A 24,256-nucleotide genomic window follows, 5' to 3' on the forward strand; every position below is an offset into this window, starting at 1 on the left:
GCATGGGAGACCTCACAGGTCTGTCTGTGAAAATATTGATTAGCAAGCAAGTGCAAAACTGATAAGTCCCTGCAGAAAGGAGGCAGTGATGGATCATAGCACTTTATCCAGCTCCCGCCATACTGATTCAGACGTTCCTCTGTCTAGGCCAGCGATGCCGAACTTCAGTCTTTAATGGCCGAGGTCCAGGGGCGTAGCAATAGGGTTTGCAGAGGTAGCCACCGCATCAGGACCCTTGGGCTAGAGGGGCCCCGAAGGGCCCTCCCTCAACTACAGTATTAGCTCTCTATTGGTCCTGTGCTCAAAATAATCACTTCTATAGATACTTTGAATAGTGGTAATCATTAACAAACTGCTCCCCATGCCCTTCTTGCACCTGTCTTTGTCATTGGTTTTGCTGCGCTGTATCAATTGCTATGTATAGAGTGCTTGGGGGGCCCCATTGTAAAACTTGCATCGGGGCCCACAGCTCCTTAGCTACACCACTGCCAAGGTCCTCACACATTTTTGGCAGAGTTTAAATTTGTTGATGGGTCTTAATCAGGAATGTTGTGGTCCATCAGGTAGAACACATTTCTCCCTTCCTCTGTCCATCCTAAACACTGGCATGACCACCGAGGACTGGAGTTTGACACCTCTGGTCTAGACAGTGACTGAATGTTTTGACATGGGGTTTTCAGCTATGCTGTACAAGTATTTATTGCGCCACTAATCTGAATCATGATGTGTGAGGAACTGACAAGTATACTTTACAGTCTTGAGGTAATCAGGTACCTGTATGCGTGTTTGGATTGCTGTTTGGGAGTCTTCTTTGTCACAGACATAAATAAATGTGTATTGAGATATTTGGGTTATGTATTGCTGCTATGCAGGAAGTTCAAGAGGATATCATTGATAATGTGAGCCGAAGGTTATCTCAAGCTGGTTGTGCTTTCTAAGCCAAAATTAAAGTAGAACTACAGGTGCAGATAGGTGGAGTAGATGCAGCTTGCAATCTTTAGCTTTTGAGGTAATCTACCTGTGCCCAGAGTAGCATGCGGATTGTGAGCAGGCTGCAAGTGGCTGCTATCCTGCTCATGGGTCTCCGGTTGACATATGATGCATGTGCCCACCCACTTTCTATTATAGCCAGATACAGAGTACCGCAGGGGCCAAAAAACATTATATATAGGTTAACTACACCAGACACTACTCACATGTATTTATAATGTTGCTTGGCCAAGACCTGGACATTTAGTTTAGTATACCCTAAGTTCTACAATATCAGTGTTTATGATAACGAGATTATACTATACTATATACTCTATATATGTTTTGGAAGCATGAATCAAGTAGAACTTATTCTGCTCGGAACAGTTTCTTTATCATTGCGGGCAGGCAGTCAGTAAGCAGTTATGTTGTAAAGTATACTTTGCAGTTCAGTTTGTCTGCAGAGCCAGGCTTGGGTAAGTCGGCCAGAGAATATCTTCTCGTAGAGTACATAGACTGCACTTTCACACTTGCCGGAGTATATTTAGTAAGGCGCTTGTGACAAATTGTATGACTGGGATTGCTGGCAGGTGTTTTGATGACTCACAATCTTGATTGGTGTAAGAAGTGTGTGTGGGGGTTTAAGTGAAACTCAGTTTTTGCTGAGGGGAAAGAAACAAAACAATCCTGTCTAGGTTAACTATCTACATACGTATACATGTGTATTTATATCTTGTCAAAATTATTATTTATATATTGTCAGACTGATAGAAAATTGAGGCTGAAGTCAGCTTTACTGTGCTTTTGCTTACAATCCCATTTTCCTCAGCACCGTTTATTGCTGGCTGACAGAATTGTCTGTGTAAAGAGAAGTGAATAGCAATTCAGGGCAGTGATCAGTTCAGACCTTACGTATGGAGCACAGATACAGATGTGAGGCAGATCACAGATAAGTGCATGAGCTGTCGCAGCTTAGCTATAAGCAGCGGTAAGTGTGTTTGTATTTGCTGGGTTCAGAGAAAGACACCGGAGTGCTTGCTCAGTATTAGCAGTTACGAGTTTACTGTGCTATGTGATCACCCTGAAATCAGAGCAATTGCCCTGGCTAATGTGTACAAGAGTCCAAAGTGTGTATAAAGTCAATAAACCAACCAAACAGGTGTTGCTAAAAGACTGAAGAATTCTTCTAAGGGTCCCTGGGGGACATTTATCTAGAGTGTCTGATACAAAATATTGGTAGTTTTTTAGATATCTGTACAGAACTGTCTCAGACATCCTTAAAAATCACTAGTGCAGATTCCTTCTAAAACTGTTGTAAAATAGGAGGGGTTAGGAAGGTTTATCAGACAGTGTGATGTGTGGGGGAAATTGATGTTGCTGAGGTTACTGAGGTGATACTGACAGGCTCTGAGGAGGAGGAATTCAGCAGGGGGAGGAGCACCTCACAAATCATGTCTAGCCTGCACTGCTGCACTATCTGTAGAACTGCAATTAAGCACTTCTTATTCTGCAGCAGTTTAGGGACAGATTTGCACTTTTCTTAACTGTAGTGCAGCTCCAGAAATTTATGTTAAACTTCCACTATTTCCTAGGATTTAAGAAGGTTCTAATCATTCAGAACTGTTCTCCCTACTGGTTAGACCAGTTTAAGAAGAAAAAAACTGTTGGTAATGCTTTGATAAATCTGTCCTCCTGTCTTTATTTACCACTAGATTGCAGTTGGGATATTTTGCATGGTTTGTCTTGCTGCTTGTACCAACTCCTATAGCTAGAGGGTTGGGTTGGTTGACCAATATAGCTTTTAGGAATGGAGGGGTAACTAACACAGTTTTTTTATGTTTGTGAGTTGTGCAACTAGAATGTTTACTGTTGCATAACAAAACTACAACCCTGTTGTGTGTTGTCATTTAATGCCTGCTGTGGCCAGATTTTAAACTAGCCCTTAAACTGGATGTAAACTTAGAACTTACTATTTGCTTTTAAAGATAGGCCATTGCATGATACACTTTAGGGGAAAAATTACATAATAGCAATTACATTACAATTTATGGAAATCCCCCCAAAACCCTGAAGTGTTAACTGTCTGTACATTCCTGGTTAGCACAGAAAGGGTTAAGCTTTAGTGTTATCACAGAGCTGAGGCATATCTCAGGTAGAGCTCACAACCCTCATTCACACTTGCTGATAACAGCTTATTAGACAGTCTTATCTCTCTAAACACACACAGGACACATAGCGACTATGAAAACTGTTAATTGTGTGCTGTACAAGAGTTCAAGTCTGCTTTTAAGCATTCATGAAACACAGCTGAAAAGCTGTTAGGAATAATTCTGTAAAACTGAATGGAATTGTGTATGTGCAATATACTCATATGTCGACTTATACACGGGTCATGGGCAGCACTGAGCACATTGAGTAATGTGTGTACTAATAGTGACATTCCCATTTGCAGCAATTTTTTTAACAATATAAGGCTGCAGAAATGTACCTAGTGATTAGTGATACTTTGAGGAAAGGAAATGCCAAGAAAACAAAGGTCTGAAAGTCCTGGCCACAACAGTTAACAAGGAAAGGGACAGTGGGGAAAATACTGTGCTTCAGGAAGGGGATGAATAATTGTGAAACCTCAGAGCCTGGAGGAGTTATTGGCTGCACTTACGGGACAGGAGGGGTTAATGGTTGCGATACTGTATGCAGTGCAGTCATTAACCCCTCCTTGTCCCCAAGAGAAGCCATTAACGTTGCTGGGTAGACTTATACTTGAGTCAATAAAAAATTCCAGGCGCAAGAGAGTTGAATATTTGCATCAACTTATACAAAAGGTTGACTTGTATTCGAGTTTCTACGGTAATTATTATGCATAATTAAGGATTAAACTGATGCCAAGCCTTTCTCATGCCCGGTAATTGTTTTTGAATCATGAGATAAAATGAAGTCAGTAAAATCCTTAAGCAAACCTATGAGGAAAAAAGATACTTGCCGAGGTGGAGGGAAGCCTCTGGATGATCCAGGGCTTCACGTGTCCTCCTGGACCCCTCCAATCCTCAACTCTTCTTGTTTGCGGCCATACTCTGCTCTGTATATGAGTGCAGCTGCCTTTGCCTGCACAACTCCTACCTGTGCAGTAACACAAAGCCACCTGTGCACAGAAGAAAAGCCAGAGCATGAGCGGCTTCCTACTACTGGGCAAGCCATGCTCACACATAATGGGGAGCGTGACCACAAGAGCAAATCCTTACATAGTGGGGAGCGCGACCGCAAGAGCAACTCCGACAAGCCCTTGTTGGATTTGCTAAGAGTGCTGCAGCGCTAGATTTGGGGGGGGGGGGGGGGGGGTGTCGAGGTTGATGGGGGAAGCCACTGTACTATCCAGAGGCCTCCCTCTACTAAGGTAAGTAGCCTCTGTAACTTTCTATAACTTGACAGTGAAGGGAAGTTTAAGGAAATAGAAATACAAAAGGAAATTAAAAAGGAAAATAATTAAAAAGAACAAACCGCTCACCCAAACAAACCTTAACTTAAAGAGGTACGTCAGCCTAAACAAACATACTGTCATTAAGTTACATTAGTTATGTTAATTAAAATAGATAGGTAATATAATCTCTTACCCACCCTGTTTTAAAAGAACAGGCAAATGTTTGATTTCATGAGGGCAGCCATCTTTTTGGTTGAAAGGAGGTGACAGGGAGTATGAGACACAGTTCCAACTGTCCTTTGTGCTGATCACCCCGTCCAGTTGCTAGGCAACGTGCATAACAACATAGGCAATCCCATCATGCTTTGCACAGCATCAGGGAAAAAAAGCCCCGGCAGTTTTCTTTGATGGGTGGAGCTTAGCTAAAAATGCAGCTAAAAATGATGCTTTGGTAAGAAAAACAAAGTTCTGATGCTGTGAAACTGTTAAAGAAACACCAAGCGTTTTCAGTTCTGCTGAGTAGATTTTTAGTCCGGAGGTTCACTTTAAGTGTGAGTGCAATTTAGTCTGGGATATGGTATGATTAAAACTGCTTCCTGTAGAATGGTTCCCTTTAACACTTTACCACAGTCAAAACTTCTTTTGATGCAATAGTGAGGAGTTAGACTGTGTCCCCCCAGTTTGAGCCCTTCTCTTACTTCCTGTTTGCATTTCGTGCTGAAATCATTCATTTTTTTTTACTTTACTTTCTTAACCATCTGATGTGGCATTGACTATTGATACACAATACATTTTGTAACCAAATGATATTAAAATTACCTTTCCATTTTGCCTGCAACAAGTTATAAATATGTAACCGAGTCAAATGGTTCAACTTGTAATGGGTGGGGGAAGGAACAGTCCCAGATTCTGAATTCTCTGTATGTGTGTTTGGCTGACTAAGCAAAAAAGTACACTTTCTACTCCAAACCTCCCTAGGCTTTCTGCTTTGTGTTTGTATTGTTTGTATGAGTAGGGAGAGAAAGGGATCCAGAGATACCCAAATTCTGTTTGCAACCCTAGATTGACCCTATACAGATATTCTTATTTATCACTTCCTCTCACTAGCTGAGAGCTAGCACCCATTTCTTGCCAGCTTATGGAAGGTCAACAACAGACACTAATTACTGACTGTTGGATGTTTATTTTCTTTAATTTTACTAAAACCTTCGCCATGTGTTAAGTTTGAGTTGGCTTCATTTTTATGTTTTCGTGTTAAATTGTATAGTCAGGCGAGGAGTAAATGCTGTATAGAAATGAAGATGACACTGAGGAATAGATGTACCCTGTATCTCAGAAACGGTTTCCAGCAGTTATTAAAGTGGACCTGAACTCTTGCACAGCACACAATGAAAAGTCTTTACTCTTCATATAGTTGCTGAAGAAATTCTCTGCTCTGAGTTCTGTGCTTGTTTAGCTAGATCAAAGCTTCCAGTTAGTTCTTATCAGCAGCTGTGAATAGACTTCAGGAGCTCTGCCTAGGAAGCTCTCCCCATACAGCAAACACCGAGGCTTAATCCTTTTAGTGCTCCCTGCAAAGTGAATCTAAGTTGAAACTTCTGCATTTTATTAGGATTTCCATTCATTATAATGAAGATTTATTTCTTTTCCATAAAGGTTATCATGCTGTGGCTAATCTTTTAGAGCAGAAAGTTCTGTGTTTTGTACCACTTTAAGGAGTCTTTACACAGACATTGCATAGTGAGTGATCATCTTAGTGAGAGTGACTGGAAATTTGGAAGGTGCCGGAAGCCATTTCTAATAGGGACCAGTAAGGAATCTGGTTGCTGTGGACATTCCTCCTCCAGTTTTCATACACCTATTTTAGTGTAATGGTTAAGGGCTCTGCCTCTGACACAGGCGGCCAGGATTCAAATCACAGCTCTTCCTGTTCAGTAAGACAGCGCCTGTTCAGTAAGGAGTCCTTGGGCAAAACACTCTAACAAAGCTACTGCCTACTGAGCATCCCCTATTGGCTGCAGCTTAAGAGTCCACCAGTATAAAAGCACAATAGAAATGTTATTTGTCTTGTCTTATAGTATGCACAAGGCTGCTATGGCAGATTATAAAGTTGTTTCATCTGTTGTTTTACTTTCTCTTTACTTTCACAGAGGAAGCTGTCCCTGCTCTCTGCAAAACAAGGACTGTTATTTATGAGATACCTCGTAGCCAAATAGACCCAACATCTGCAAACTTTCTGATATGGCCGCCCTGTGTGGAGGTAAAACGTTGCACAGGCTGCTGCAATACCAGCAGTGTTAAATGCCAGCCGTCAAGGATACACCACCGGAATGTCAAGGTAAATCGCAGGTTCACCGATATAAACAAGTTTGTGTGCATCACAAATATTAATATTGAGATTCCAGAGCTTAATGTGTGTTGTAACTTATTACCAGTCTGGCACACTGGTGAAAGGCTAATCCCATAATTTTGTCCTAGGTGTTGGTTATAACTAGTGATATCTTTTGTATCCATTTCAAAATTGTTCTTCAAATTGGTGACATTAAAGTGTCATAAAACAGAAGTTTTTGACTTCCTGTTTTATTCATATTGACTTCCTGTTGCTGTAATTCTAGCATAGTATGTTCCTTTTTCTACTTGAAGCATAAATATTGCAAAAACCCTCTTTTATTTTAATGGTTGATATTGAGACACTCAATTCCAATAATAAATATACAATTGTGACAGAACTAAATCGATCTTCTAAAATAGGTCTGTTGCTTTTGAAGAAAGGCTGTAACTAAACTGTGTGTAGAGTAGAGAAACAGCCCACATCTCCAATTGATGGATATTAAGGAGGAACTTTACTGTATTTAACTTAATGAATATAATTGCTTATTTTACAGCATTCTTTTATAAATTATGTAGTTAATGTTTGCAAATTGTACAACCCTACGTCACCCTGCTTTACATTCTTAAATTTGTCAGAGATACCGGCATCTTTACAGCTGGCATGGTAAATCTCTGAGATATGAGCAGGAACAGCACATGATCTCCCAGCGTCTCTGGGGGAAGACAGTGCATTACATCATAGCCTAGGCTGTGACATCACTGGGAGGGTGGGGTTACATACCAATATACAGCCATATATAGCTATAAGAAGCACTTCTGATGCTGAAACCTGAAAAAGTATAGGTAAAATGGGTTTCCTAAATAATTGACAATGTTCTGCTATACAGCATTATGGTTCCTGTTTTAAAAATAGTCCCTCATTTAACACAACACAGCATAAAATCACTCTATTGCACATGGATTAGCTCCAGACTGATTTTCAGAAAGTGACAGACTTGTTCTAGGTAACATAATCATATACAGTATGTTGCCAAGCAATGATGGATATTAATTTTCTGTAAAATGACTGAAGGAATTAAATTGTTGTTTGACTTGTGATACATTTAACCCACTCTTTCACTCTTTCTTTAAAATGTTAAAAAAAAGGGTTGATTGCCCTAACATGTTTAAATGGTTTTGGTACGCTATTTTCTTTCTTGGCTGTTTGTTTTGACCTCTACTTCTCACTGTGACTGTGATTTGGTATTGAGCTTTGCCGGCTGCTTTGACCTTTATGTTAATATGGTATGCCATGCTCGAGACTTGTTGAGTGCTATGACACTTGCTGTTTTTATTTGTATTTAGACCCCTGACCCAAAATGATTTTCCTGCATTTTATATCAATAACCCTATGTTTTTGCTCATTGCTTTTTATGCTTTTCTTTGTTTCTGATTTTTCATATATAAAAGTAATGAATAAAAAAAATACAATATTGAGTACACCTGTGACATAGTGATGCTCCTGGTCCCAGTTTGGAAGGTGATCTTACTGTATGTCTGTAGGTTGCTGTAAACAGTGCCAGACAAGAGATGTTGAGGACACTTCAGACTTTTTGGAACCCTTTTGTGTAACTTTGTATGTTTCTGCAAGATGAATTGGTACTGAAAGTGCATGCTTTCTCCCATCTGCTCTTAGTAGGTACACAGGTGAACAGTTGAGTAACTTGTTTGATTGGGAAGGTTGTTCTGTTTGAATTCTTTAGGCGTATAAGTGATGTCTATGCATCTGTAGATTAAGTAGGCGGGAAAGGAAGTGTGTAAAAGCAAGGCTCTATAATTTCCACCACTTTCCCTGTTTTCTCCACATCAGATAAGAATTTAAAACTGTTTGAAGTATATATGTTATGGCCAGAAGCCGAAGTGTGGCCACTTTGCGTTCTGGCCAGCCACTTCGGGTTCTGGCCGGCCAATGTGCGAAGTGGCCGCAGCGCAGCGGCCAATGTTAGAAATGTAATGTTTAAATGTATTAAAACCTGCTTAATTTCATGAAATGCAGCCGGCGTCAATGTAATAGATGAAGCCGCCGGCTTTCGCACTGCCTCCTCTCCTCCTCCTTCCCCCCCCCCCCCCCCCCCCCAGCCTCTCTCCTCTCCCTGCCTCCTGTACAACATACGGAGCAGCCGGGGACAATGCGTGTCCCGGAGAGTCGTTCGTCGCGGCAGGGGAATCCTGCCGTTCCTGCAGAGCGGGTGCTGGCAGAAGCAATGTCTGCAGCCTCCCCGCTCTGCTTCCCCTGCCGCAACGAACGACTCTCCAAGACACGCATTGTCCCCGGCTGCTCCGTATGTTGTATAGGAGGCAGAGAGAGGAAAAAGGCGGGGGGGAAGGAGGAGGAGAGGAGGCAGTGCGAAAGCCGGCGGCTTCATCAATTACATTGCCGCCGGCTATATTTCATGAAATTAAGCAGGTTTTAATACATTTAAACATTACATTTCTAACATTGGCCGCTGGGCTGCGGCCACTTCGCACATTGGCCGGCCAGAACCCGAAGTGGCTGGCCAGAACGCGAAGTGGCCACACTTCGGGTTCTGACCGTAACATATACACTTCTTCTTCATATTCATTCATTTATACTTCTATATTCCTATAAACACATGTTCATAATAATCAGATGAGATGCCAAGTCTAGGAATTGGCCATTGTTGTTTAATCCACAAACGTCTTGTGTGATGTGCAGCCTCCCCGTCAAATGCCATTTTGCCATTTAGATAATATGAAATCTTTTTACCGGTCTTGAAAATCGTATGCCTGAATATAGCCAGTAACATTCATAGCTCTCACATGACTCGTGAAGTTGGACAGAGATCTAGGTGTATTTATAGGCCACAGACCTTATGATGGTGTCACTGCTAGTCTGATAAAGGATTTAGGGCCCATTTCCACTGAGTGCAAAATTGCAAAAACCAATGCAGTTTAATGCTGCAGATTTCTGAGCCACGCACTGCCCTGCATGTGAATCGCGATTCAGTGGTCCCGCATGCAAATGCATTTTTAATGTGAATTTTTGCATCCATTTTTCCATCTAACATGCTTCTTCATGTTTCCTGTGTAGTCACAGTGATGTCATGTTGCTATGGAGATTAAAAATCAGGTGCAAAAATTTGCTTTCAAAATGCGCATAAAACTGCATGTGTTTTCACAATTTTGCATTAAAAATCAGGACTGTGGAGTCTGAACAAAAATCATCTAACTCCGACTCCTCAGTTCATGAAACTCCAGGTACCCAAAATTGCTCTGACTCCTTAGTCTAATACTTACCAGGGCTGTGGATTTAGTACAAAAATCATCCGAGTCCTCAGTTTATAAAACTAATGACTCCGACTCCGGGTACCCAAAATTGCTCTGACTCCGACTCCACAGCCCTGTTAAAAGTGCATGGTAGAAAGTGGAACTGGGTCCTTAGGGGTTGACTTTTGTCATTAGATTTCCCTCCTATGAATTTTAGTTTATCTATTTAAACTCTTTAATAATCCTAACATAGGCACTTAGCAAACCCAAAAAGATGTAAAAAGGCTTCATAAAAAGTAATATTTAAATAATTTGGAGCCCTGTTGTGATGAATTTTTTTTTGTTTGAAAAGTGCTGAAGCACAGAGGAAAATTATGGGATAAGTTTTGTGGATCAGCCTTTTAGACCTCATCTGTAAAGTTAACCTGACGTGAACATAAACTTATCAGATAATTCTGTGTGTAGTACGAATGGTAAATAGAACATTAGTAACATGGAAATGAGTCTCATATTTTTATTTACAGTTTAATGGCTTAATTTTTAGGATTCCAGTAGACTGGCACAGTTGCTGTTTAGTCTTGTTTAACTGAAAGAGAAATAATGAGCTTTTGAACTTTCTTGCACTCAAGCCTCATTATAAGTATATTTTCACTGTTTTAGATTTTATTTACTTTTCAGGAAACCAGACTGAATTCCACAAGCTGTGCACAAACTCTTGAATAGGTATATTTTCACTCTTCCTCAGCTGTTTTAGATTCTATTTACTTTTCAGGAAACCAGACTGAATTCCACAAGTTGTGCACAAGCTCTTGCATAGTTAGAAACTCTCATTTTTTAACTCTTGCTGTACTTGAAAACAGAAAGAGACTAAAGAGAATGTCTTACTAGGGCTAGTATTATATGCACCTACAGTATGTTTATCTCATAATGCCACTTGTCACTTCAAGTATGCTGATGTTATTTAGGTTTGGACAACTGTTCACATAAGATGTGAAGAGATGATTCACAATAATAAAGAGCATAGAGGATCTGTTATAAAGATATAAGAACAAAAACTGAGCTGTTTATCCTGGAGAATAAATGCTGTATAAACATGTTATTGTGAGAAGAGTAAAATACATGCTGGTGCAGGCAGGGACCTTGCAATCACAATAGGATTTCTTGCAAATGATTCAGTACATATGCTTCTTACATGTTATTTGACAGCAGTCACAACTTTAAAATGAAATTGGTATTTATATTCCCTCGATAGTGCTGGTCGGTTGATCAGTACAATAATGCAAATCAGGGTATTTGGGCGCTGGGATCGGCAGGTGTCTAATAAACGCCTATGTTAATTAATGGTAATTGGGTGCCTAAGTGGTGAGTTGGGTGCTCGATGTGGATAGTAGCTGATTGGCTACTGCATTGGAAAAATGGTTGTAGCTGATTGTAGAGGATCAATTACAACTATCGGTTGTCTGGCTGCTGAGGTTAGTGTTAGGAATTTGGGGGTGTGGCTAGTTTTAGGCACTTGAAGGGGGTGGGGTAGTGTTAAGCATTAGGTGGGGAGTTAATTTTAGACACCAGGAGGGGATGGCTCAAGTGAGACTGGGTGCCAGGGAAGTGCATATTTTTTACTAGCGGCACCAACTCATGAGACTGCCCCACAACACGTACGCTGGTTAATGTTACCTTTAGGGGTCATATGAAAGGGAACCACAATTATTAAGCTGTTAAATTGTTGTTTCAGTAGCCTATACAACGTTCAGTAGGTCCAGACTGAAATCGCATAGCCCACTGTATAGGTAGTTGTTTGAATTAGAGCCTGCATTTATTCTCTAAAACTGGTATATACATGGTATGTGTTCTGACCCAAACTACAGCTTCTCTTAGGTGCATAACACATTCAAATATTATTGCTTCCCGGGGATCGGGACTCAATTGTTTGAGAGACTCTTCAGGGCCGAGTTCTGTACAGAGGTGTTGCTAACATATAGGCTAGCGATGCGTACTGTTGCCACAAAGCCGGGAGGAGGGACAGCGCATGACTAAATGGGAGGGGCAATGGGAGGAAAATGGTGTGCTCAGTCAAGATGATATGATACTCCACATCGGAAAGGATCAGGGGGTTACTGCATACTTGCTAGATTATTGGCTTAAGAACCATTGGCATGTTTACAAGACTTCAGTTCCTTCAGCAGAATGTGTTCTAGTCTTATTTTAGTTGCTTGTGTATAGTTATGTATACATAACCTCCTCTGTGAACAGAAACATACTTGCTTCCAATTATTTACTCAGCATCACTCCTACAGGAAACAGAAAAACTCTATACATCAGCTGGGGGGCGGAATTATAACCCAGAGGCCTTGGAAACAATCCTATTTTAGTGATGTAGCTGTGCAGATAACCTTGGAAACTGTGCAATAACTTTCTATTGCAAGAAATTGCGAAGGAGGGTTGGTTTTGGTTTAAAATGCATTAAATTATTGGTCAAAAAGAATGTTATGCAGAAGAGTTCAGGTTCAGCTCTGTTTTGTTCTGTTGATGAGTTTGCCAACCCAATTGCGCTGATACCAGGAGAACATTAGTGCAGGGCTGTAAAGGCTCTGCTGAAATCAGTGCAAAGTGATACTGACTAGGTAAGGAAGTGGACCTGTACCTATAACAGTTTTGTCATTGTTGATAAAAGTTTTTCAGCTTTGCTCAATGATTAATCATTTATTTAACCCATTTCCCCTATTTTATCTGGCCTTATATCTTGGTGGACGTCAAACTCCAGAGTAGGTCTGCTTCAATGATAAGTGTTGGTTGAGGTTTTGTTCTTGGACTCCGATTAATGGTTAATTTGAAGTTAAGGTCAGGTGATTAAGATGTTAATTATTGATTTAGAGGTTCATCAATGGGATAGGGATTAGATTGTGTTAAATGGAGTTTTTTCAGAAACTGAGGAATGTCATCTGGAGCACCAGATCTTTTGAGTTACCTTACCCTAGTGTATCAGCATTTTTGCGAAACACAGATAATGGAAATTTAATAAAGACAACATAAACTTTTATATTTTATTGACTACTGTAGTTTGCCTATATGACTTCATTGCTTGTCATTGCATTGCAAAGTGTGAGAGTAACTCAACAGCCATGATGATTTCACTGCTATCTCATATCTAGTTGCCTCTGGACCTGATTTGCTATGGTTCCTTGATGTAGAAGTGTTACCTAGGCAACACAAGTTGTGCTATGTGCACAACACAAACTATGCCAGTTGTGTGAATACTGGTATATGTTTAGGGAGAAGAGTAGAAGGCTATCATGAGCACTTAAGTATAAAGGGAAGTTGTGGATGAGTGCGGACCCTTCTTAGTGTTAGGGGGAGGGAGGGAAATATACTTTTTTTCTGAGAGATGAGCTTATTACAATGCATTCATAAAGAAAACCTAACAATGGTTGCTGCAGTCACATAACTGGTTGTAGTGCAACTTCTTGTAACCCTGTATGAAGTGGCTGGATAGTGTACTGGTTAAAGGATACCCGAGATGAAATAGACATGGGTATGTACAGGGCTTGACACACAAATAACTATTCTGTGTTCCTTTTTTATTTCTCTGCCTGAAATAGTTAAAAATCAGGTATGTAAGTGGCTGACTCAGTCCTGACTCAGACAGGAAGTGACTACAGTATGCCCCTTACTGATAAGAAATTCCAACTATAAAACACTTTCCTAGCAGAAAATGGCTTCTGAGAGCAGGAAAAAGAAGTAAAAGGGTCAATAGTTCATGACCTGGCATACTTCAATGAATGTATCATTGAGCAAAAAAAATAAAACTGTTAAAACTTAAAAAAGTAGATTTAAACATAAAATAAAACTGTGGACTATCTTAAAAAGACATTTTTAGGAGAAGGAAGATAGATACAATCGTTTATTTCATTCATTTTTGCCTCAGGTGTCCTTTAAGGGCTCTGCTTTTGACATGGGTTATCAGGGTTCAAATCCTGGCTAGGGTCAATACCTATTCAGTAAGAAGTCCTTGGGCAAGACTCCCTAACACTGGCCTCTTGAGCGTGTATTTAGTGAGCGTTTGAGTCCAACAGGAGAAAAACGCTATACTAATGTTAGGATTTAGGATTATAAAAGAAAATTTCTAGTTGAACTTGATATACGTATGTCTTATCAGATCATTTTGTAACTATGTAAAAATTGGGGCAGTTTTGGTAAGATTTTGAAGCTCTAATGATCTTTGGCATAGAGATGCCTTAGTAAAAATGGCCATCCCTGTTGCTGAATAGATAAACAATCACAGATTTATCCTAGCGAAGTCAGAAGACATCTGATTGAAGTAGATGCCAGGAGAAGGAGTTTTAAATGGAAGCTCACCTCTTCACCTCCACATGTAGACAGTGGAGCACAGTGTTGGTTATACCGCAGCGCCTGCCTTCTTTGTGGGGACTTGTTGCAGTTCGCAAGCAGCGATTTCTGAATCTGGATAGCTTTTTGTGGCGTGACTTAGCAAATTGTACAGAAGAGTCGCACAGGATGTGGTGGAAAGTGTTATACGTCGGTGGATGGCTCCGGAATGGTTCTGAACGTTTTTCCGTTTGCACAAAGTCTACATTTTATAAAGACTTCCTTTTTTAATACCATAGAGGCCTGTGTTTCCCCTAGAGGGACAGGAAACTGCGATCATGGCACGGAAAGCTGGTTGGGCATGTAAGAACACCTGGAGATCAATAAATGATAATACTGGAAGACTAGATGATCATATGATTAAATGTTTCGCTTCAGGTTGGCATGCAGTCTAGTTACAGACTAGCTGACAAACTTTATAGAACTAAATCAGCTATGTTATTAATAAAGTGACTGCAGCATAATAAGATTTACTTTTACTTAAAGGAAACCAGAGCTCTACATAATAGGAAGAACCGATACTTACCTGCTGCTCCTCCTGTAGCATAAACACGTGCAAGTCCCTCACCATCCTCCCGCGGTCTGCCGTTCAGCCACGATTAGCCCCAGTAATTGGCTCAGTCGCATCAGTCCGGGTCTACTGTGCATGCACAGTAGTGCAGAATACCCAGACTGAGCCCAACTGAGCCTATTACCGGGGCTAATTGCGGCTGAATGGCAGACCGCGAGAGGATGGCGAGGGACTGTCACGTGTTTATGTTGCAGGAGGAAGCAGCGGGTAAGTATCGGTTCTTTTTCTATGTAGAGCTCCGGTACATTTTAAAGTGCAAGGTCATGCATATTTCTTTTTTAGTATACATTTAATAGAACATTATTTTAAGTACATTATGCGTACATTATGCGTAAACAAAAAGTTTTGTTAAAAACAAAATAGTTGTTACTAGAGTTCATACAACTCCAAACCCTCCTTAGCAATCTAGAGCTAGCTTCCTGCTCACACCAGTCAGTAATTAAACACTTCGCCTTTAGTCACATACATAAGCAGTGAAGAGAGTCATTGGTCGGGCAAGTGAAGCCACACCTCTTTGTTGATTAATGGCTCTAGTAGGCAAGCATTTCATCAAACTGATTGGGAGGTGGGAGAGGAGTGAGCAGGCAGGTGGAACGACAGAAGAGATCATGAGGAAGTATGAGTATGAGTGGCTGATGTCCCCCCCCCCATGCCCATCCTCGCTATCTCATGTATGCAATTATGGCATGGAGGAAGATTTTGGACAGTGGGCTGTCCAACAAAATTGCGTTGTCACCTTTACATGAAATAATTCTACATTACACACCTAGCCAGTTTTTCTTTATCATATATTTTACTGCTTTTGCTATAGCACTCAGTCATTTGACTAAATGGGTCTTTTTCTACTTTGACATTTTGCAGTGTTTTCTGAATTGCGCTGCTTTATTTAAGAGGAGCTGTCAGCCATACTGTCTCAGAAAAACAAACAAACGCATGTATAAGTAGATAAATACTTGCTCTACTTACATAACATATGTATTGCACTGTCCATGTTTGGATTTTAGTGATTTTTCTATAGTAAAAAAAGAGAAAATCCTTTTTAGGATTCTCCATTTTAATTGTTTCTATTTTGAAGCCAATCCTGATGTAATTCCCTCCCTTACTCTCCTCTGCCTGATTGTGTATGCATTGCCCGCCTTCCTCCCAGTCTTCAGGCACTCCCACCCAGCTCTGCAATAGAAAGTGCATTGTTTCAGCATGAGAAATAGTGGCCAATCACAGAGGAACAGAAGTGTGGGAGGGGAAAACAGGAGGGAAAGAGGCTTTAGCCAATCAGGCTGCATTAGCTAAGTCTGAGGGGAAATTAGAGAAGCAAGAAAGGGCAACCCAGCATGCCCTGCAACTTCCTTCGTTCGGCAATGTACCAAATAAGAGGTAAATTGGGGAATGATCATTTATCAACAAGAAAAGTTATAGTGATTTTTAACTTTTGTATTGCCTGGTTAGCATCCTTATAATTGATTACCAGATAAAAATATAGAATAGATTTTTGATTTTATGCCCGACAATTACATTTTAAATCAGACCCTTGGAGTTGCTAATTTTAATAAAAAAACACATGAACCAACATAGGTGTACATATTACCCTAAAGCAATTAAAAAACTAAAGCTTATGTGAATTTCTACCCACAAGCTAATCAAATCATAAAACAAATGACTAGTCTATAACTTTTAAGGGAAGGACAAATTAATGGACCAACCAACCAAACAATAAAAAAAAAGGCATTGCCCAAGTACACATTTCCTCAAAGTCTTCTAGAATTCATGTCTCTAAAACTAAAATTGAACAAAGCCTAACGTTTAAAAGAATACAGCTGTTACAGATTGATGCCCACAAACAGAACATTACTGTAACATTATGGTTCTGGTTGTGGGTAGGAAGGTATGTCAGTGGTCATCTTTCTTTTTAACTATTATAGGGCTGCTTCTGCTCAGTGCAAATTTATGCAGTTTGAAACAGGACTAATCGAAACCCGTCACGGGGGAATTTTTGGCCCATTTTCAAGCTGCATAAAGTTGCATATAAAATGTATCTAATCCTCTACCAGCTAAAGCATTAAGGAAGATTGCAAAATGGAAAAATACATTTCAATAACATTAAACTTAAAAAAGCCCAATTCAGCACAGATCGTTATAGCAATTTTATAAGAAATGTGGAATTTCCCTTTAAGCTATCTAGATATCCAAAACGATTGTTTAATTACGCATTTGTTTTGTTCCTATTTCCATTCAAGAAATCTGAAGCAAGAGGAAAATGTTGGCAGCCATATTTATTGCCTTTTAAAAATACTAGTTGTCTGGCAGTCATGCTTATATGTTTGGCTTCAGTAGTGTCTGAGTTACACATCTGCAACAAGCATGCAGGTAGCAGACTCAGACTTGGCTCAGAACACTTGTTCTGTTTACTCCTTCTGTGTCACTGAATTAGAAAGCATTAGCAAGAGAGAATCAATAAAACTGCTAGCCATGTTGTATTTTCTGAAGGAACATAAAGATGGCCACCTCTGTTTCCCACACAATCAAGTTTTCTTAAAGTCATTGGGAATCGACATGAAAAAAAAAAGATACTTATCTAAGGAGAGGGAAGGCGCTGGGTCCTTTAGAACCTTCCCTCTCCTCTCCCGGCCCCGTTCCAGTGCTGGCTCCTCTGTAGCAGTTTTCAACCAATTTGGTCAAATACTGATGGCTCCGCTGCCGAAGGAGTCTTTGGAAGTCTTCAGGAGCATGAGTGCTCCCGAAGACGGGCCGCTTCGTACTGCGCACGCGCGAGCGCTCTCTCTCTCTCGTATTCACGCGTGCGCAGTATGAAGCATCTTTAAGTACTTTGCATTACTCCTCAGATTCTCTAGGCATACCCATGAGAGGTGCTCGGAGTCCCTTTAAAACCACAATTTCAAGACATTTGTGTACTTGAAACATGGGGGCTGATTCAAAAAGTTTTCTGCTGAAATATCTCACCTTACTTATTAACCCAAAAATGATCTCTCTTTAAATGACTTAGCTCATAATTTATCTCTCCTTAACTGACTCAACTCATGGTTTATCTCTCCTTGTGTGACTTAAAAAGGAACTTCAACCAATGATTGATCTTTAACCCAGTCAGCAGCTGATACCCCCATTCCCACGAGAAATATTTTCCTTTTATCCATTGATTCTAATATTGTGGTGAAACCCCTCCCACAGTGTGATGTCACGACCATGGTCCTGACAGTTTTCTGTCTGTGAACCTCATTGCATTGTGGGAAATAACATTTTTTTCCAACTGCCAAGAAAGCAATATCTCCCTCTGTGCATAGAACTTTCAGTAGCGAACATTCGGTACCGATTACCTGGCAGAACTAAAGATGTCACCACCTGTGATAAATCTCAGAATGTAAACCAGAGAGAGGAAAGATTTAACAGTGGGCTAAACGTTGACTAAATAATCTATATGTTAATATTGTAAAAAAAAAAAAAAGCAATTGTATTAATTATGTTATTTTTGCTACACTTCCTCTTTAACTCATGATTTATCTCTCCTTATCTGTTTATCCCATGAATTAGCTCTCCTTATTTGTTTATCTCATGCATCAGCTCTCCTTAAAGTTAAGGTGTAAAATAAGTAAGCTTTGTGAATCAACCCCATAGGATGTAGCTCTGTGCATGGATCACTCTTTTTCCCCCACTTATTAAATCCTGTATGTCACATGCATAAAAAAAGAGAGGAGTAGTTCCATATACCGGTAAATACGCTGAAAATGAAACAGTGGCAAACAAGAGTAAAAGTTGTGAACAGTCCTACAGACTCGCAATGGTGTGACCAAAAAGTGGAGGTGAATATCAAAAGTGCCAAAAATGTTTAAGTATTTTTTCTCCCAGTGGTGAGGCTACTATCAAAATGGTGATAAATATTTATATTTCTTTTTGGCAATCAAATTTTTAAAAGGTGGGAAACAAAATTAGCTGGTATTCTACATGTTTATTGCCACTCTTCTGCCCCCCATCACTCCTTCTCCACAGAATTGCCCTTTAATATCGAAGCAAGTGGTTTTGGGGCTCCCAAAGCTGGGTGGCGCTATAGAAGAAACACTATAGTGCATAAAGGTAATTCAGGGTATTGGCGATCGCCAGACCCCAAATTACATCTCCCTCCACGTTGCCATGATTTGGAGGGGGAATAGTATTTAAAGCTTCTGGGAATTTGAGCGACATCAGGTTGGTCATGAGGTAAGTTTGTTTTTTCTTTCCTTGTGTGACACTGTCTGAAATGTGTAGTTCACCAGCTGGCCAAAAGATGTCAAACTCTGCTCAGCTCACAAAGACTGAGGTCATCAAAACTTCATTACGTGACATTTCCTGATTCTTTTTTGTATCTGTCTCTTCCCTCCATCTGTTCATCACACATCCCACCACCTCATACCTTGGTGAGTCATCGTGTAGCTGGTCTGTTTTGTAGAGTGCGAAGTTACAGACAGGGCAGCTACACGACCACCACCTCATACCTTAGTGATTCATTGTGTAGTTGCCCTGTCTGTAACTCCACACTCAACAGAACAGACCATGCCAGGCTTGCTCTTTTGAAGCAGATTGTGTTCTGGATGTTTGCTCTGATGATTAATGTTTGATAGCCTCTGAATTATATTTATGGTACGACATCATCTCCACATCAGATGAGCCAGAATACCACATCATATTTTACATTCATGAGCTGCAAAGCATGGGTTATGATTAACTTCTCAAAGTCATTTTTGGCTTTTGAAAATTGTCCCTCTGTTCTTGAAATTAAGACCTCTGATGTGTCCTGGTTTGTAGCTGTGGGGAACTAAACCCAACATTTGTTCTGTGTCTCTTAAAGACTATCCATGCTTGTAGAACTTGGCAAATGACTTTATCACGAAATGTTTACCCTTCCAGTAAAACTGCATTAGACTGTAATTTAAGTAATGTGCAGCTTTCAATTGGTTTTTCTTTAGTAATTTTAGTCTTAGCATGGGATTCTACTGTTGCAGATGTTTATTTTTTATTTTTATTTTTTTACTTTTGCAACCAGTCTATTTAATATTTTTTAGAATTATGTATTTTTGTAATATTATCCATTTTATGTGTGGGTACAAGGACTGAATCAATATTTAACCAGTGTGTGTCATACTTACATTTTATGGCAGTCAGTTGAATCTGAATGGTTCATCTGATGGTAGACCTGGCGGTCTTCATGTGTATTTTTTTTTAAAGGAAGGTTCACATTGGCTGTTGGGGAGGGCTACACTCCCCAGTTCCCAGAAATCAACTGCTGACAATCGCATATCATGTTCATGCAGTGGTAAACAAGCTTTTGGCAAACGTTTGGCTAATGCCTGCTGTGGGGGTACATAGCTATTCCAGTTAGTCAATGTTAGTCAATGTTTTTCTCAGGGCTGTGGAGTTGGTACAAAAATCATCCGACTTTGACTCCAACTCCTCAGGTCATGAAACCACCGACTCCAGGTACCCAAAATTGCTTTGACTCCAACTCCACAGTACATGCAGGGCTATGAAGTGGGTACAAAAATCATCCAACTCCGGCTCCTCAGTTTATAAAACCACCGACTTGACTCCAGGTATCCAAAAATTGCTCCGACTTCTCCGACTTCTCGACTCCACAGCAATTTTCCCAAATTGGAATTGTGAGTTCTGGCTAATTTTTGGAGCGATTGTACTCCTATACAAAGTATAGAATCACGGCAAAATCGCTTATCAATCTCTTGTACAAAGCAATTTTGTGGAGATTTTCATAACCGGAAAAAAAAGTAAATCACAAACTCTGTACAAATTGCCAGCTTTAAAGAGGAACCATGTCCAGTGATCTTAACGCAAACCTGAAGCGAAAAAAATGTATGATATAAAATGTATGATATAGTGATTTGTATGTGTAGTACAGCTAAGAAATAAAACATTAGGAGCAGAAACATAAGTCTAATATTGTTTACAGTACAGGAAGAGTTAAGAAACTCTAGTTCTATGCAAAAGAGCCATTGAGCTCCATGACTTTCAAAGTCGCAGAGAGCTCTGTCTTCTGAAGCTTATTATGTCAACTGTCAGTCATTGTATTTTATTTTTCTCTGCAGAGGACAGTTCAGTAGTTCCCTGGCCTGCTCTGTAAAATCATTTAGAATGCTCAGTAGTGTGTAAACTGCAAATATTAGAGAATGATGCAATGTTTTAAAAAACACTATATAACTAAAAATAAAAACATGAGAATATTTTCTTTTGCTACTAATGTTCTAGTAATTATACATACTACACAACCAATTCATTATATCATCATTTTTCTTTTCGCTTCAGTGTCTCTTTAAATTTGAAAGCACCAGAAATTGTTTCAGGAAAAATTCTGATAAGATTATTACAAAAAGCTTGTGGCAAAACACAATCGCTATTTCTAGTGGCCCTTTGAAGACTCTTCACTAGCTTTGCAAAAATGTCCTTAAATGATGTACTAGTAAAACAAAATCAAAGCAAAACTGTCGTAGAAGTGGTTGAAACCACTGCAATAATTTGTACAAAGCTGCCACACTGGGGGATTGAACTGTCATCTTTTACTATATGTGTTATTTTACTCCCCACATGATTGAATTAAGGTTCTATTTCACAGCTGTCAGTCACATCTCTTCCTTGTAAAGCCTAGCCAGCAACTATAGCTCTGCCTGCTGCTATTTTAGCATTAAATTCTACTGTGTGTCCCCTTTTTCTGTGTTAGTAACTGTCACAGTACATCTTACCTCACTCAGAGGATTCTCTAACAGATTGTTCTAACTCTGAGAACCTCACACATGTATTCTCCTGTTTTAGAACATTTTTAGTAAGAGTCTGCACCCTCTTTAGAAGTCTGAGACAGTACTGCATGATTTCTATAAACCTCATAAGGTTTTCTCTGAGATACTATTGATAAATCTGAACGAAATCCAATTGTCCACTGGTTAACAGAGGTTAGAACAGTCCAATAGATAGCAGTTGTATGATTTCTTCTGACATGAAACACACATTTTTCTAGCATACCTGTTTTTTAAGCCATAGTGAACCTAACCTAAAACGTATCACAGCAGAATAGCCTCCCTTGACCACTCATAACACCCACCGCCTCTCCCACTTTCTATGAAAACATAGGGCAAATTGTATTTGGCTTGGAATCAGGCCAACCCAATGTACCATTTTTTTCACCATATAAGACACTCTGGAATATAAGACGCACCTAGGTTTAGAGGGCAAAAACCAGGGGAAAAATATACTAAACCGGGGGCATCCATGGTCCAGGAGCGTCTTGTAGATGTTCTCCCACAATTATTGTGTCCTCCTTGTACCTCATGTGTCCTCCTGTGTCCTCTTCTGCCCCCCACATGTCTGTTTCTGTCCCCCATGTATCCCCTTCTGTCTCCCATGTGTCCCCTTCTGTCCCCAGTGTGTCCTCCTTCAACCCTCAGTTTGTCCTTCTCTGCCCCTGTTTCTCCCCTGCCCCCACATGTACTCTGCCCCTCATGTGTACTCCTCTGCCCCCGTGTGTCCTCCCCTGCCACCCCTGTGTCCTCTGCTCCCCCCTCCCATGTAGAACTATGAGCAGCGGCAGCACGGCTCACTTAATCCACAGCTCCAGCAGCGATCAGAGACCTCTGCTCTCTCTTACGGGTTCTGTAGTGCTGGCTTCTGCTGATCGAGGCATCAGCAGAAGCTGGTACTAGGGGAAAAGTGAAGGAGAGGAGAGGTCTCTAATCGCTGCTAAAGCTGTGTATTAGTTGAGCTGTGCGCCACTGCTGATAGTTATACATGGGAGGGGGGAGCGGAGGAGGACACACGGGGGGAGCGGAGGAGGACATGGGACAATACAGGGAATCCGCAACATCGCGGTGGGTCAGCGGTTCGTATCAGTGGGCATTCATAACTCGGGGACTCCCTGTATTTTGCATATAAAACGCAGGGATTTTTTCTCCCCATTTTGGGGGGAGAAAAAGTGCTTCTTATATGCCGAAAAATACAGTACTTCCTGCTGATTTGGATTGGCCCAATCCTAAAATGCATATAATTTAGTGACCCTGAAGTGAGTTTGAATAAAACTTAGATACTCACCTAAGAGGAGGGAAGGATCTGGATTCCATAGAGCCTCCCCGGTTCTCTCTCCATGCCCTTATTCTAGGACTGCCCCTTTGGTAAAAGTATTCGACTTTCAGGTTGAATATGTCTTCGGCCCTCTACGGGGGCAGCCTTCAACAGTACAGGTGTTCCTGAGTTCCTTTGAAGACAAGCGGATCAATACTGCGCACATGTGAAGTCCCGGAGGTGCCAGTTTTGAATGAGGGATGGAGAGGAGACGGAGAAAGGACCAGGAAGGCTGTATGGGATCTAGAACCTCCCTCTTCTTAGGCGAGTATCTAATTGTATAGTTGTAAGTCTGGTCAGATGAAGCATAGAGATTGTAACACTGCAAAATCTTCCGGTTAGGATTTTAGAATCCCAGTACCACCAAGCACTTTGTTATTGCCAGCCTATATGAACTATGGCCACAATCACAGCCACTGTAGACACAGGACCGGGCTACAATGGAGCCTAGCTACAAGCTGGCACAGCCACTGTGCACCTTAAATGAATGTATCACTTTATAGGAATGTACACCTTTCCTGGTCTTCCTTTTCTTTTTAGGGGAAAATCTTTTTGAAATGCTCCTAAAGCACATAATTCTCTATCAGTATTATTTTGATGATTTTCATGCAGTGTATTTCCTCTTGTAATACACACAGATGAAATTACCGCCCACGCTAATTTCTACTCTCTGTTGGCCGCCTTCCTGTGCAGTTTCAGCAACTGGCAGTTGCCAACGAAGCCTCAGTAACCAAATTACGTACATGTGCATTTTTTCCTACGTCTTCAGACTGTTCTAGTCTGACCCGAGTGCAGCGACTAAAGGTCTTGTTCTGCTTTATCACTTGGATTGAAACAGAAACTCGATCCAACTGATTATGAAGTATTCAGGGCATTCCTTTGCAAAATACAGGATAAAGTTAAGTCATGATGGCAGTTTAATAAAAATAAAAAAATGTAAAAAATCTTTTGAATAGAGATGGCCCAAACGGTTCGCCGGCAAACCGATTCGCGCAAATATCGCTGGTTTGCGTTGAACCGTGAACTATAGGCGAGTTCGACCCGCCCCCTATACTACATCATTAGGGTCAACTTTGATCTTCACATCACAGTCAGCAGGCACAGGGTAGCCAATCAGGCTACACTCCCTCCTGGAGCCCCCCCCCCCTCTTATAAAAGGCAGGCAGCGTCAGCCATTTCACTTACTCGTGTGGCTGAAGTAATTAGAGAAGGGAGAG

At 40.6% G+C, this 24,256-nt stretch overlaps 1 protein-coding gene across 2 annotated transcripts in view; it reads left to right on the top strand.

The window, feature by feature from the left end:
* Positions 1 to 24,256, top strand: part of PDGFA (platelet derived growth factor subunit A) — a 99,659-nt gene that overhangs the window by 39,780 nt on the left and 35,623 nt on the right. For both annotated transcript variants that reach the window (XM_068244607.1, XM_068244608.1), the window contains exon 4: positions 6,535 to 6,722. In XM_068244607.1, coding sequence (XP_068100708.1) covers positions 6,535 to 6,722 — 188 coding nt within the window. The remainder of the gene's footprint in view (positions 1 to 6,534; positions 6,723 to 24,256) is intronic.

The sequence above is a fragment of the Hyperolius riggenbachi genome, chromosome 7 (assembly GCF_040937935.1).
Source record: "Hyperolius riggenbachi isolate aHypRig1 chromosome 7, aHypRig1.pri, whole genome shotgun sequence".
Classification (NCBI taxonomy): Eukaryota; Metazoa; Chordata; class Amphibia; order Anura; family Hyperoliidae; genus Hyperolius; species Hyperolius riggenbachi.